A 15,000-nucleotide genomic window follows, 5' to 3' on the forward strand; every position below is an offset into this window, starting at 1 on the left:
GATACAGCACGGAGGTTTCCCAGAGTGGGTTGTGATACAGCACGGAGGTTCCCCAGAGGGGCTCTTCACCCAGCTCTACTGGTCTGGGATACTGGTCTACACCCAGCTCTACTGGCCTGGGATACTGGTCTACACACAGCTCTACTGGTCTGGGATACAGCTCTACTGGTCTGGGATACTGTTCTACTGGGCTGGGATACTGGTCTACACACAGCTCTACTGGTCTGGGATACTGGTCTACACACAGCTCTACTGGTCTGGGATACTGGTCTACACACAGCTCTACTGGCCTGGGATACTGGTCTACACACAGCTCTACTGGCCTGGGATAATGGTCTACACACAGCTCTACTGGCCTGTGATACTGGTCTACACCCAGCTCTACTGGCCTGTGATACTGGTCTACACCCAGCTCTACTGGCCTGTGATACTGGTCTACACCCAGCTCTACTGGCCTGTGATACTGGTCTACACCCAGCTCTACTGGCCTGTGATACTGGTCTACACCCAGCTCTACTGGCCTGTGATACTGGTCTACACACAGCTCTACTGGTTGACATGGTAGTAAATGAGTGGTAAGTTGACATGGTAGTAAGTTGACATGGTAGTAAGTTGAGTGGTAAGTTGACATGGTAGTAAATTGAGTGGTAAGTTGACATGGTAGTAAGTTGAGTGGTAAGTTGACATGGTAGTAAGTTGAGTGGTAAGTTGACATGGCAGTAAATGAGTGGTAAGTTGACATGGTAGTAAGTTGAGTGGTAAGTTGACATGGTAGTAAGTTGACATGGTAGTAAATGAGTGGTAAGTTGACATGGTAGTAAGTTGAGTGGTAAGTTGACATGGTAGTAAGTTGACATGGTAGTAAATTGACATGGCAGTAAATGAGTGGTAAGTTGACATGGTAGTAAGTTGAGTGGTAAGTTGACATGGTAGTAAGTTGACATGGTAGTAAATTGACATGGCAGTAAATGAGTGGTAAGTTGACATGGTAGTAAATGAGTGGTAAGTTGACATGGTAGTAAGTTGACATGGTAGTAAGTTGAGTGGTAAGTTGACATGGTAGTAAGTTGACATGGCAGTAAATGAGTGGTAAGTTGACATGGTAGTAAGTTGAGTGGTAAGTTGACATGGTAGTAAGTTGACATGGTAGTAAATTGACATGGTAGTAAATGAGTGGTAAGTTGACATGGTAGTAAGTTGACATGGTAGTAAATGAGTGGTAAGTTGACATGGTAGTAAATGAGTGGTAAGTTGACATGGTAGTAAATGAGTGGTAAGTTGACATGGTAGTAAGTTGACATGGTAGTAAGTTGACATGGTAGTAAATGAGTGGTAAGTTGACATGGTAGTAAGTTGAGTGGTAAGTTGACATGGTAGTAAATGAGTGGTAAGTTGACATGGTAGTAAGTTGAGTGGTAAGTTGACATGGTAGTAAATGAGTGGTAAGTTGACATGGTAGTAAGTTGAGTGGTAAGTTGACATGGTAGTAAGTTGAGTGGTAAGTTGACATGGTAGTAAGTTGAGTGGTAAGTTGACATGGTAGTAAATGAGTGGTAAGTTGACATGGTAGTAAGTTGAGTGGTAAGTTGACATGGTAGTAAGTTGACATGGTAGTAAATGAGTGGTAAGTTGACATGGTAGTAAGTTGACATGGTAGTAAATGAGTGGTAAGTTGACATGGTAGTAAATTGACATGGTAGTAAATGAGTGGTAAGTTGACATGGTAGTAAATTGACATGGTAGTAAGTTGACATGGTAGTAAATTGACATGGTAGTAAGTTGACATGGTAGTAAGTTGACATGGTAGTAAGTTGACATGGTAGTAAATGAGTGGTAAGTTGACATGGTAGTAAATGAGTGGTAAGTTGACATGGTAGTAAGTTGACATGGTAGTATATTGAGTGGTAAGTTGACATGGTAGTAAGTTGACATGGTAGTAAATGAGTGGTAAGTTGACATGGTAGTAAATTGACATGGTAGTATATTGAGTGGTAAGTTGACATGGTAGTAAATGAGTGGTAAGTTGACATGGTAGTAAATTGACATGGTAGTATATTGAGTGGTAAGTTGACATGGTAGTAAATGAGTGGTAAGTTGACATGGTAGTAAATGAGTGGTAAGTTGACATGGTAGTAAGTTGACATGGTAGTATATTGAGTGGTAAGTTGACATGGTAGTAAATTGACATGGTAGTAAGTTGACATGGTAGTAAATGAGTGGTAAGTTGACATGGTAGTAAATTGACATGGTAGTATATTGAGTGGTAAGTTGACATGGTAGTAAATTGACATGGTAGTATATTGAGTGGTAAGTTGATATGGTAGTAAGTTGACATGGTAGTAAGTTGACATGGCAGTAAATGAGTGGTAAGTTGACATGGTAGTAAATTGACATGGTAGTAAGTTGACATGGTAGTAAATGAGTGGTAAGTTGACATGGTAGTAAATTGACATGGTAGTATATTGAGTGGTAAGTTGACATGGTAGTAAATGAGTGGTAAGTTGACATGGTAGTAAGTTGACATGGCAGTAAATGAGTGGTAAGTTGACATGGTAGTAAATTGACATGGTAGTAAGTTGACATGGTAGTATATTGAGTGGTAAGTTGACATGGTAGTAAATGAGTGGTAAGTTGACATGGTAGTAAATGAGTGGTAAGTTGACATGGTAGTAAATTGACATGGTAGTAAGTTGACATGGTAGTATATTGAGTGGTAAGTTGACATGGTAGTAAATGAGTGGTAAGTTGACATGGTAGTAAATGAGTGGTAAGTTGACATGGTAGTAAATGAGTGGTAAGTTGACATGGTAGTAAATTGACATGGTAGTAAGTTGACATGGTAGTATATTGAGTGGTAAGTTGACATGGTAGTAAATGAGTGGTAAGTTGACATGGTAGTAAATGAGTGGTAAGTTGACATGGTAGTAAATTGACATGGTAGTAAGTTGAGTGGTAAGTTGACATGGTAGTAAGTTGACATGGTAGTAAATGAGTGGTAAGTTGACATGGTAGTAAATTGACATGGTAGTAAGTTGACATGGTAGTAAGTTGACATGGTAGTAAATTGACATGGTAGTAAGTTGACATGGTAGTAAGTTGACATGGTAGTAAGTTGACATGGTAGTAAATGAGTGGTAAGTTGACATGGTAGTAAATTGACATGGTAGTAAATGAGTGGTAAGTTGACATGGTAGTAAATTGACATGGTAGTAAATGAGTGGTAAGTTGACATGGTAGTAAGTTGACATGGTAGTAAATGAGTGGTAAGTTGACATGGTAGTATATTGAGTGGTAAGTTGACATGGTAGTAAATGAGTGGTAAGTTGACATGGTAGTAAATGAGTGGTAAGTTGACATGGTAGTAAGTTGACATGGTAGTAAATGAGTGGTAAGTTGACATGGTAGTAAATGAGTGGTAAGTTGACATGGTAGTAAATGAGTGGTAAGTTGACATGGTAGTAAATTGACATGGTAGTATATTGAGTGGTAAGTTGACATGGTAGTAAATTGACATGGTAGTATATTGAGTGGTAAGTTGACATGGTAGTAAGTTGACATGGTAGTAAGTTGACATGGCAGTAAATGAGTGGTAAGTTGACATGGTAGTAAGTTGACATGGTAGTAAATGAGTGGTAAGTTGACATGGTAGTAAATTGACATGGTAGTATATTGAGTGGTAAGTTGACATGGTAGTAAGTTGACATGGTAGTAAGTTGACATGGCAGTAAATGAGTGGTAAGTTGACATGGTAGTAAATTGACATGGTAGTAAGTTGACATGGTAGTAAATGAGTGGTAAGTTGACATGGTAGTAAATGAGTGGTAAGTTGACATGGTAGTAAATGAGTGGTAAGTTGACATGGTAGTAAATGAGAGGTAAGTTGACATGGTAGTAAGTTGACATGGTAGTAAATGAGAGGTAAGTTGACATGGTAGTAAGTTGACATGGTAGTAAATGAGAGGTAAGTTGACATGGTAGTAAGTTGACATGGTAGTAAATGAGTGGTAAGTTGACATGGTAGTAAGTTGACATGGTAGTAAATGAGAGGTAAGTTGACATGGTAGTAAGTTGACATGGTAGTAAGTTGACATGGTAGTATATTGAGTGGTAAGTTGACATGCTAGTAAGTTGACATGGTAGTAAATGAGAGGTAAGTTGACATGGTAGTAAGTTGACATGGTAGTAAGTTGACATGGTAGTATATTGAGTGGTAAGTTGACATGGTAGTATATTGAGTGGTAAGTTGACATGGTAGTAAATGAGTGGTAAGTTGACATGGTAGTAAGTGTCCTCGGATGGGGCCACAGTGTCTCCTGACCCCTCCTGTCTCAGCCTCCAGTATTTATGCTGCAGTAGTTTATGTGTCGGGGGGCTAGGGTCAGTTTGTTTATCTGGAGTACTTCTCCTGTCCTATTCGGTGTCCTGTGTAAATCTAAGTGTGCGTTCTCTAATTCTCTCCTTCTCTCTTTCTTTCTCTCTCTCGGAGGACCTGAGCCCTAGAACCATGCCCCAGGACTACCTGACATGATGACTCCTTGCTGTCCCCAGTCCACCTGGCCATGCTGCTGCTCCAGTTTCAACTGGCCTGGGCCCTAGGACCATGTCCCAGGACTACCTGACATGAGGACTCCTTGCTGTCCCCAGTCCACCTGGCCATGCTCCTGCTCCAGTTTCAACTGTTCTGCCTTACTATTATTCAACCATGCTGGTCATTTATGAACATTTGAACATCTTGGCCACGTTCTGTTATAATCTCCACCTGGCACAGCCAGAAGAGGACTGGCCACCCCACATATGCTCTCTCTAATTCTCTCTTTCTTTCTCTCTCTCGGAGGACCTGAGCCCTAGGACCGTGCCCCAGGACTACCTGACATGATGGCTCCTTGCTGTCCCCAGTCCATCTGACTGTGCTGCTGCTCCAGTTTCAACTGTTCTGCCTTATTATTATTTGACCATGCTGGTCATTTATGAACATTTGAACATCTTGGTCATGTTCTGTTATAATCTCCACCCGGCACAGCCAGAAGAGGACTGGCCACCCCACATAGCCCGGTTCCTCTCTAGGTTTCTTCCTAGGTTCTGGCCTTTCTAGGGAGTTTTTCCTAGCCACCGTGCTTTTACACCTGCATTGTTTGCTGTTTGGGGTTTTAGGCTGGGTTTCTGTACAGCACTTTGAGATATCAGCTGATGTACGAAGGGCTATATAAATAAATTTGATTTGATTTTGATTTGATTTGATTTGACATGGTAGTAAATGAGTGGTAAGTTGACATGGTAGTAAGTTGACATGGCAGTAAATGAGTGGTAAGTTGACATGGTAGTAAATTGAGTGGTAAGTTGACATGGTAGTATATTGAGTGGTAAGTTGACATGGTAGTAAGTTGACATGGTAGTAAATTGACATGGTAGTATATTGAGTGGTAAGTTGACATGGTAGTATATTGAGTGGTAAGTTGACATGGTAGTATAATGAGTAGTAAGTTGACATGGTAGTAAATGAGTGGTAAGTTGACATGGTAGTAAATTGACATGGTAGTATATTGAGTGGTAAGTTGACATGGTAGTATATTGAGTGGTAAGTTGACATGGTAGTATAATGAGTGGTAAGTTGACATGGTAGTAAGTTGACATGGTAGTAAGTTGAGTGGTAAGTTGACATGGCAGTAAATTGAGTGGTAAGTTGACATGGTAGTAAGTTGACATGGTAGTATATTGAGTGGTAAGTTGACATGGTAGTAAATTGACATGGTAGTATATTGAGTGGTAAGTTGACATGGTAGTAAATTGACATGGTAGTATATTGAGTGGTAAGTTGACATGGCAGTAAATTGAGTGGTAAGTTGACATGGCAGTAAATTGAGTGGTAAGTTGACATGGTAGTAAATTGAGAGGTAAGTTGACATGGTAGTATATTGAGTGGTAAGTTGACATGGTAGTATATTGAGTGGTAAGTTGACATGGTAGTAAATGAGTGGTAAGTTGACATGGTAGTAAATTGAGAGGTAAGTTGACATGGTAGTAAATGAGTGGTAAGTTGACATGGTAGTATATTGAGTGGTAAGTTGACATGGCAGTAAATGAGTGGTAAGTTGACATGGTAGTAAGTTGACATGGTAGTAAGTTGAGTGGTAAGTTGACATGGCAGTAAATTGAGTGGTAAGTTGACATGGTAGTAAGTTGACATGGTAGTATATTGAGTGGTAAGTTGACATGGTAGTAAATTGACATGGTAGTATATTGAGTGGTAAGTTGACATGGCAGTAAATTGAGTGGTAAGTTGACATGGCAGTAAATTGAGTGGTAAGTTGACATGGTAGTAAATTGAGAGGTAAGTTGACATGGTAGTATATTGAGTGGTAAGTTGACATGGTAGTATATTGACATGGTAGTATATTGAGTGGTAAGTTGACATGGTAGTATATTGACATGGTAGTAAATGAGAGGTAAGTTGACATGGTAGTATATTGACATGGTAGTATATTGAGTGGTAAGTTGACATGGTAGTATATTGACATGGTAGTAAATGAGTGGTAAGTTGACATGGTAGTATATTGACATGGTAGTATATTGAGTGGTAAGTTGACATGGTAGTAAGTTGACATGGTAGTAAATGAGAGGTAAGTTGACATGGTAGTAAATTGACATGGTAGTAAGTTGACATGGTAGTATATTGACATGGTAGTATATTGACATGGTAGTAAGTTGACATGGTAAATTGACATGGTAGTAAGATGACATGGTAGTAAATTGACATGGTAGTATATTGACATGGTAGTAAATTGACATGGTAGTAAGTTGACATGGTAGTAAATTGACATGGTAGTAAGTTGACATGGTAGTATATTGACATGGTAGTAAATGAGTGGTAAGTTGACATGGTAGTAAGTTGACATGGTAGTATATTGACATGGTAGTAAATGAGTGGTAAGTTGACATGGTAGTAAGTTGACATGGTAGTATATTGACATGGTAGTAAATGAGTGGTAAGTTGACATGGTAGTAAGTTGACATGGTAGTATATTGACATGGTAGTAAATGAGTGGTAAGTTGACATGGTAGTAAGTTGACATGGTAGTATATTGACATGGTAGTAAATGAGTGGTAAGTTGACATGGTAGTAAGTTGACATGGTAGTATATTGAGTGGTAAGTTGACATGGTAGTATATTGACATGGTAGTATATTGAGTGGTAAGTTGACATGGTAGTATATTGAGTGGTAAGTTGACATGGTAGTAAGTTGACATGGTAGTAAATGAGAGGTAAGTTGACATGGTAGTAAGTTGACATGGTAGTAAATTGACATGGTAGTAAGTTGACATGGTAGTATATTGACATGGTAGTATATTTGACATGGTAGTAAGTTGACATGGTAAATTGACATGGTAGTAAGATGACATGGTAGTAAATTGACATGGTAGTATATTGACATGGTAGTAAATTGACATGGTAGTAAGTTGACATGGTAGTATATTGACATGGTAGTAAATGAGTGGTAAGTTGACATGGTAGTAAGTTGACATGGTAGTATATTGACATGGTAGTAAATGAGTGGTAAGTTGACATGGTAGTAAGTTGACATGGTAGTATATTGACATGGTAGTAAATGAGTGGTAAGTTGACATGGTAGTAAGTTGACATGGTAGTATATTGAGTGGTAAGTTGACATGGTAGTATATGAGGTAAGTTGACATGGCAGTAAATGCGTGGTAAGTTGACATGGTAGTATATGAGGTAAGTTGACATGGTAGTATATGAGGTAAGTTGACATGGTAGTATATGAGGTAAGTTGACATGGTAGTAAATGAGGTAAGTTGACATGGCAGTATATGAGGTAAGTTGACATGGCAGTAAATGAGGTAAGTTGACATGGCAGTATATGAGGTAAGTTGACATGGCAGTAAATGAGGTAAGTTGACATGGTAGTAAATGAGGTAAGTTGACATGGCAGTAAATGAGGTAAGTTGACATGGCAGTATATGAGGTAAGTTGACATGGCAGTATATGAGGTAAGTTGACATGGCAGTATATGAGGTAAGTTGACATGGTAGTATATGAGGTAAGTTGACATGGCAGTAAATGAGGTAAGTTGACATGGCAGTATATGAGGTAAGTTGACATGGCAGTATATGAGGTAAGTTGACATGGCAGTATATGAGGTAAGTTGACATGGCAGTATATGAGGTAAGTTGACATGGCAGTATATGAGGTAAGTTGACATGGCAGTAAATGAGGTAAGTTGACATGGCAGTATATGAGGTAAGTTGACATGGCAGTATATGAGGTAAGTTGACATGGCAGTATATGAGGTAAGTTGACATGGTAGTATATGAGGTAAGTTGACATGGCAGTAAATGAGGTAAGTTGACATGGCAGTATATGAGGTAAGTTGACATGGCAGTATATGAGGTAAGTTGACATGGCAGTATATGAGGTAAGTTGACATGGCAGTATATGAGGTAAGTTGACATGGCAGTAAATGAGTGAGTGATGGATTCATCATTACACCTGCAGAGAGTCTCTCCGGACAGTAAAATGAGTCATAACTTCGGCCTCTCTGAAGTCAGTTCAGAGATGTTTCATTGATAAAGTCCTAACAGATCTGGGTTCACAGCCTCACTCACACGAGGACTTTATTGTGTCGCTAAGTGTCGTTGTTAGGGGGCGTGTCGTTAGGAGGAGAGAGGTTGGATTCCCTGTCCTGTGGGACGACTGGAATCCTAAATTACACCCTATGCCCTACTTCTGAGCAGGATGCACAGGGCAGGGCTAGGGAATAGGAACGCATCGAGGACCGCGGTGGTCAGACGCCCCTTTTCTGATAAGACCTGTCCTGTCAGTGATTCATCCACCCACTGAGGCCTAGCCCTGGCTGGTGGTCAGCGTGAAGCAGGGGGGGTAGAGTACTCCCTGTGGCCACGGAGCCATCACTCACCTGGGGGCAGGTCTGGGTCGGAGGGGGCGGCCTGCTGGAGGCGACGGGGCTTGGGAAGGGTCTTGGAGCTCTCGGAGGCGCTGCGACTGGTGGAGCTAGAACCACTCTCATGGTCGTCCTGCACAGGAAAACAAACACACAGAGAGATTTAATAATCACTTTTGTTTATTATCTATTTCTCTTGCTTTGGCAATGTGTTTCCATGACAATAAAGCACTTAAACTGAATTGAATTCTGAGAGGGAGGGGGAGGGAGGGAGGGAGAGACAGAGAGACAGAGGGGGGGGAGGGAGGGGAGGAGGGGGTCGGGGAGGGAGGGAGGGAGGGAGGGAGGGGGAGGGAGGGAGGGGGGGGGAGGGGGGAGGGAGGGAGGGAGGGGGAGGGAGGAGGGAGGGGGAGGGAGGGAGGAGGGAGGGAGGGAGGGGGGGGAGGGAGGGAGGGAGGGAGGGAGAGGGAGGGAGGGGGGGAGGGGGGGGGAGGGAGGGAGGGGGAGGGGAGGAGGGAGGGGGGGAGGGAGGGGAGGAGGGAGGGAGGGAGGAGGGAGGAGGGAGGGAGGAGGGAGGGGGGTCACAAGGACGCTGCAGAGGGGTGGGAGGTTGAGGGAGGGAGGGTAACAAGGATGCTGCAGAGGGGTGGGAGGTTGAGGGGGAGGGAGGGGTCACAAGGACGCTGCAGAGGGGTGGGAGGTTGAGGGGGAGGGAGGGGTAACAAGGATGCTGCAGAGGGGTGGGAGGTTGAGGGGAGGGAGGGGTAACAAGGATGCTGCAGAGGGGTGGGAGGTTGAGGGGGAGGGAGGGGGGAGGGAGGGAGGGAGGAAGGGAGGGAGGGAGGGAGGGAGGAGGGAGGGGGTCACAAGGATGCTGCAGAGGGGTGGGAGGTTGAGGGGAGGGAGGGGAGGGGTAACAAGGATGCTGCAGAGAGGTGGGAGGTTGAGGGAGGGGTGTAGACATGCACCAGTGATCATCACTAACACTCCTCCCTGGTTTACAACCTCCTCCAGTGCCCTTATGAACCCTAATCAATACATACAGGGGAGGGGGTATGGGACACTGCAGGGCAGAGAGCACACACACACACACACACACACACACACAGGATCAGGTGGTTAACATGTCAGTCTGAGAACTCAGCGCTGTTCTGACGAACCTAAACACTAAAGGTGTCAAAACCAAAAACACAAATAACCCCTCTTCCTCCTCCCCCTCTTCCTCCTCCCCCTCTCCTCTCCCTCTTCCTCCCTCCTCTCCCTCTTCCTCCCTCCTCTCCCTCTTCCTCTCTCCTCTCCCTCTTCCTCCCTCCTCTCCCTCCTCCCTCCTCTCCCTCTTCCTCCCTCCTCTCCCTCTCCTCCCTCCTCTCCCTCTTCCTCCCCCCTCCCTCTCCTCCCCCCCCTCTCCTCCCTCCTTCCCCCCCTCTTCCTCCCTCCTCTCCTCCCCTTCCCTCCTACTTCTCCTCCCCTTCTCCTCCCTTCCCTCCCTCCTCTCCTCCCTTCCCTCCTACTTCTCCTCCCCTTCCCTCCTACTTCTCCTCCCTTCCCTCCTACTTCTCCTCCCCTTCCCTCCCTCCTCTCCTCCCCTCCTACTTCTCCTCCCTTCCCTCCCTCCTCTCCTCCCCTTCCCTCCTACTTCTCCTCCCCTTCCCTCCTACTTCTCCTCCCCTTCCCTCCTACTTCTCCTCTCCTCCCTCCTCCTCTCCTCCCTCCTACTTCTCTCCCCTTCCCTCCTACTTCTCCTCCCTTCCCTCCTCTCCTACCTTCCCTCCTACTTCTCCTCCCCTCCCTCCTACTTCTCCTCCCCTTCCCTCCTACTTCTCCTCCTCCCCCTCCTCCCTTGTTCATTCTTCATTCCCCCTTCCTCCTCCCTCCCTCCCTCCCCCCTCCCTTCCTCCCTCCCCTGTTATACTGTGACAACTCTCCAGCCATCCATTTTAACCTCCAGGTTAGACAGGATGTGATCAGACCAGTCCTCTGCTTGTGGTGTTAGTGTAGTAATGAAGACGACATTAAAACATGGACTGAATGAGTGTGTTTCCCCCAGTCGGTCGGTCGGTCGGTGGGCTAAAGTAAACACAGCGATGCCAAAACAGACTGTCTGGTGAAAATATTTACACTGAGCTCCTAACACACACACACACACACACACACACACACACACACACACACACACACACACACACACACACACACACACACACACACACACACACACACACACACACACACACACACACACCACAGAGCCGCCGTGGCAGAGGGTTTTCCGTGGCCCAGCTCGGTGGGAACTGGTAAACAGAACGAGGAGGAATAATAAATACCTCATCAAGGTTGTGAATTATAGAAACAGGGCAACAATAAGAAAGAGATTATAGTCTGATTATCTCACACTTCATCTGCAAACGTTCCGTCACTTCAAAACGCTGTTTACAGACAGACGTTTAAATACACATAAAGCACAGGGACCTGACACAGTGACAATCAGTATAGGGGGGCTCCTAGGGAGGGGGGGGGGGGGGCTCCTGGGGGGGGGCTCCTGGGGGGGGGCTCCTGGGGGGAGGCTCCTGGGGGAGGCTCCTGGGGGGGGGGGGGCTCCTGGGGGGGGAGGCTCCTGGGGGGGGAGGCTCCTGGGGGGGGGCTCCTGGGGGTGTTCCTGGGGGGCTCCTGGAGGGGAGGGGCTCCTGGGGAGGGGCGCCTAGGGGGGGGCTCCTGGGGGGGGAGGGGGCTCCTGGGAGGGGGCTCTTGGGGGGAGGGGCTCCTAGGGGGGGCTCCTGGGGGAGGGGGTTCCTGGGGGGGGGGGGTCCTGGGGAGAGTTTAGGTGGGGGTCTCCTGTGGAGGGTCTGGGGAGAGATCCTGGGTAGGGATCCTGGGGAGGGTCTGGGGAAGGTAGAGGAGGTAAAGGGCTTGGAGGTGGGATGTTCTGCCTGGCCTCCAGGCGTGTCAACTCAGCTGTTGCCCTGAGGAGTAGAGATGACGGCCGGCAGAGAGCAGAGAAGCCCTGCCAGTTTGAGTGACAGGAGAGGGGGACCCCTACCCAGAAAGTAAGTAGGGGCGGAGGGTTAGGGCACAGGAAAGCAAAGCATGACCTCTCACCCCCCCGTAGACGTCTGGCTCTAGTGGTCCTGCGTCGAGGTCTTGTCTGAGGGGGAACCAATGATTGGAGAAACTAAGGCCAAAGCCATCCATCACGTGACACCATTCATTCCTATGTGAAGACACAATAGGGGAGGGTCTGGGTGGCTCCTGGGGGCTCCTGGGGGAGACACAATAGGGGAGGGTCTGGGTGGCTCCTGGGGGGGGGCTCCTGGGGAGACACAATAGGGGAGGGTCTGGGTGGCTCCTGGGGGGGGGCTCCTGGGGGAGACACAATAGGGGAGGGTCTGGGTGGCTCCTGGGGGGGGGGGCTCCTGGGGGGGGGGGGCTCCTGGGGGCTCCTGGGGGAGACACGCAAGTCGCTTTTTAGCTCAGACGGCGTCTCGCCAGGGTAGTGGGTTCGATCCCCGGGACCACCCATACGTAGAATGTATGCACACATGACTGTAAGTCGCTTTGGATAAAAGCGTCTGCTAAATGGCATATATTATTATTATTATCATAGAAACAACATGTACAGTTTGAGCTACTCCAGGAGGCTCCGTGCCGCCTCCTCTCCAGGAGGCTCCGTGCCGCCTCCTCTCCAGGAGGCTCCGTGCCGCCTCCTCTCCAGGAGGCTCCGTGCCGCCTCCTCTCCAGGAGGCTCCGTGCCCCAGCCTCCACCCGCCCCCCCAGCCTCCCCAGTCTCCACTCCCCTCACCTCCCCCAGCCTCCACCCGCCCCCACCCAGGCTCCACTGGCCCCCCAGCCTCTCACCTCCCACCACAGCCTCCACCCACCCCCCAGCCTCCACCCGTCCCCCCAGCCTCCACCCGCCCCCAGCCTCCACCCGCCCCTCCCCCAGCCTACACCCGCCTCCCCCAGTCTCCACCCGTCCCCCCAGCCTCCACCCGCCCCTCCCCCAGCCTCCACCCGTCCCCCAGCCTCCACCCGCCCCTCCCCCAGCCTCCACCCGTCCCCCCAGCCTCCACCCGCCCTCCCCCAGCCTCCACCCGTCCCCCCAGCCTCCACCCGCCCTCCCCCAGTCTCCACCCGCCCCTCCCCCAGTCTCCACCCGTCCCCCCAGCCTCCACCCGCCCCCCAGCCTCCACCCGTCCCCCAGCCTCCACCCGTCCCCCACAGCCTCCACCCGTCCCCACAGCCTCCACCCGTCCCCACAGCCTCCACCCGTCCCCACAGCCTCCACCCGTCCCCCTCCCCCAGCCTACACCCGTCCCCCCCCCCAGCCTCCACCCGTCCCCCTCCCCCAGCCTCCACCCGTCCCCCCCAGTCTCCACCCGTCCCCCAGTCTCCACCCCCCCCCAGTCTCCACAGCCTCCACCCGTCCCCCCAGCCTCCACCCGTCCCCCCAGCCTCCACCCGTCCCCCCCAGCCTCCACCCGTCCCCACCTACACAATACAAAACATGCTATAAAAGGAAATGATCTCTGTACTGACAATAAGCAACAGGTTTGACCCGCAAATTGGGCTCAGACACACTACTTCAAAACACACATTGGCTAATTGTTTAAACAAAGTACAGTCATAAAAACATTTCAACCCTACTGACCTGGAAGTAAATAAATAGACCTTTAAAACTGCCATCTCTCTGCTGGGTTCAAGGTCGTTGTTTTAACATCAATTTGCCATAAGCAAAACAAAAACAGACATTTATTCTCATTGTCCCGAAATAAAACATGATGTGAAAAGTTCACATCTGAAATGACAATGTAGCAGTTCTCTTCCACAACCACCAATTGGGCTTCCATTCTCTTCCACGGATCGGAGAGTGACTTTTCAGATCGGAGAGTGACTTTTCAGATCGGAGAGTGACTTTTCAGATCAGAGAGTGACTTTTCAGATCAGAGAGTGACTTTTCAGATCAGAGAGTGACTTTTCAGATCAGAGAGTGACTTTTCAGATCAGAGAGTGACTTTTCAGATCAGAGAGTGACTTTTCAGATCAGAGAGTGACTTTTCAGATCAGAGAGTGACTTTTCAGATCAGAGAGTGACTTTTCAGATCAGAGAGTGACTGTTCAGATCGGAGAGTGACTGTTCAGATCGGAGAGTGACTGTTCAGATCGGAGAGTGACTGTTCAGATCGGAGAGTGACTGTTCAGATCGGAGAGTGACTGTTCAGATCGGAGTGACTGTTCAGATCGGAGTGACTGTTCAGATCGGAGAGTGACTGTTCAGATCGGAGAGTGACTGTTCAGATCGGAGAGTGACTGTTCAGATCGGAGAGTGACTGTTCAGATCGGAGAGTGACTGTTCAGATCGGAGAGTGACTGTTCAGATCGGAGAGTGACTGTTCAGATCGGAGAGTGACTGTTCAGATCGGAGAGTGACTGTTCAGATCGGAGAGTGACTGTTCAGATCGGAGAGTGACTGTTCAGATCGGAGAGTGACTTTTCAGATCGGAGAGTGACTTTTCAGATCGGAGAGTGACTGTTCAGATCGGAGAGTGACTGTTCAGATCGGAGAGTGACTTTTCAATTTATAAACTAAACTGCCTCCATCCCCAGCCTCCACTCCACTCCCCTCCCTCTAAACTATAAACTGGAAGGGATGGGGGGGCTGCTAGCTCTACTAAACTATAGACTGGAAGGGATGGGGGGGGCTGCTAGCTCTACTAAACTATAGACTGGAAGGGATGGGGGGGCTGCTAGCTCTACTAAACTATAGACTGGAAGGGATGGGGGGGGCTGCTAGCTCTACTAAACTATAGACTGGAAGGGATGGGGGGGCTGCTAGCTCTACTAAACTATAGACTGGAAGGGATGGGGGCTACTAGCTCTACTAAACTATAGACTGGAAGGGATGGGGGGCTGCTAGCTCTACTAAACTATAGACTGGAAGGGATGGGGGGGCTGCTAGCTCTACTAAACTATAGACTGGAAGGGATGGGGGGCTGCTAGCTCTACTAAACTATAGACTGGAAGGGATGGGGGGCTGCTAGCTCTACTAAACTATAGACTGGAAGGGATGGGGGGGCTACTAGCTCTA

The 15,000-nt window shown here is 47.6% G+C and overlaps 1 protein-coding gene across 1 annotated transcript in view; it reads right to left on the reverse strand.

Annotated features, from left to right (window-relative positions):
- Positions 1 to 8,933: 8,933 nt before the first annotated feature.
- The window catches only part of LOC124022419 (vacuolar protein sorting-associated protein 13B-like), a gene marked incomplete at its 3' end in the record, with an annotated part of 72,527 nt that continues 66,460 nt past the window's right edge, over positions 8,934 to 15,000 (reverse strand). Inside the window, exon 4 of the mRNA XM_046337351.1 lies at positions 8,934 to 9,051. Within this exon, the coding sequence (XP_046193307.1) occupies positions 8,934 to 9,051 (118 nt within the window). The remainder of the gene's footprint in view (positions 9,052 to 15,000) is intronic.

This window comes from Oncorhynchus gorbuscha, unplaced genomic scaffold (assembly GCF_021184085.1).
Source record: "Oncorhynchus gorbuscha isolate QuinsamMale2020 ecotype Even-year unplaced genomic scaffold, OgorEven_v1.0 Un_scaffold_1378, whole genome shotgun sequence".
Lineage (NCBI taxonomy): Eukaryota > Metazoa > Chordata > Actinopteri > Salmoniformes > Salmonidae > Oncorhynchus > Oncorhynchus gorbuscha.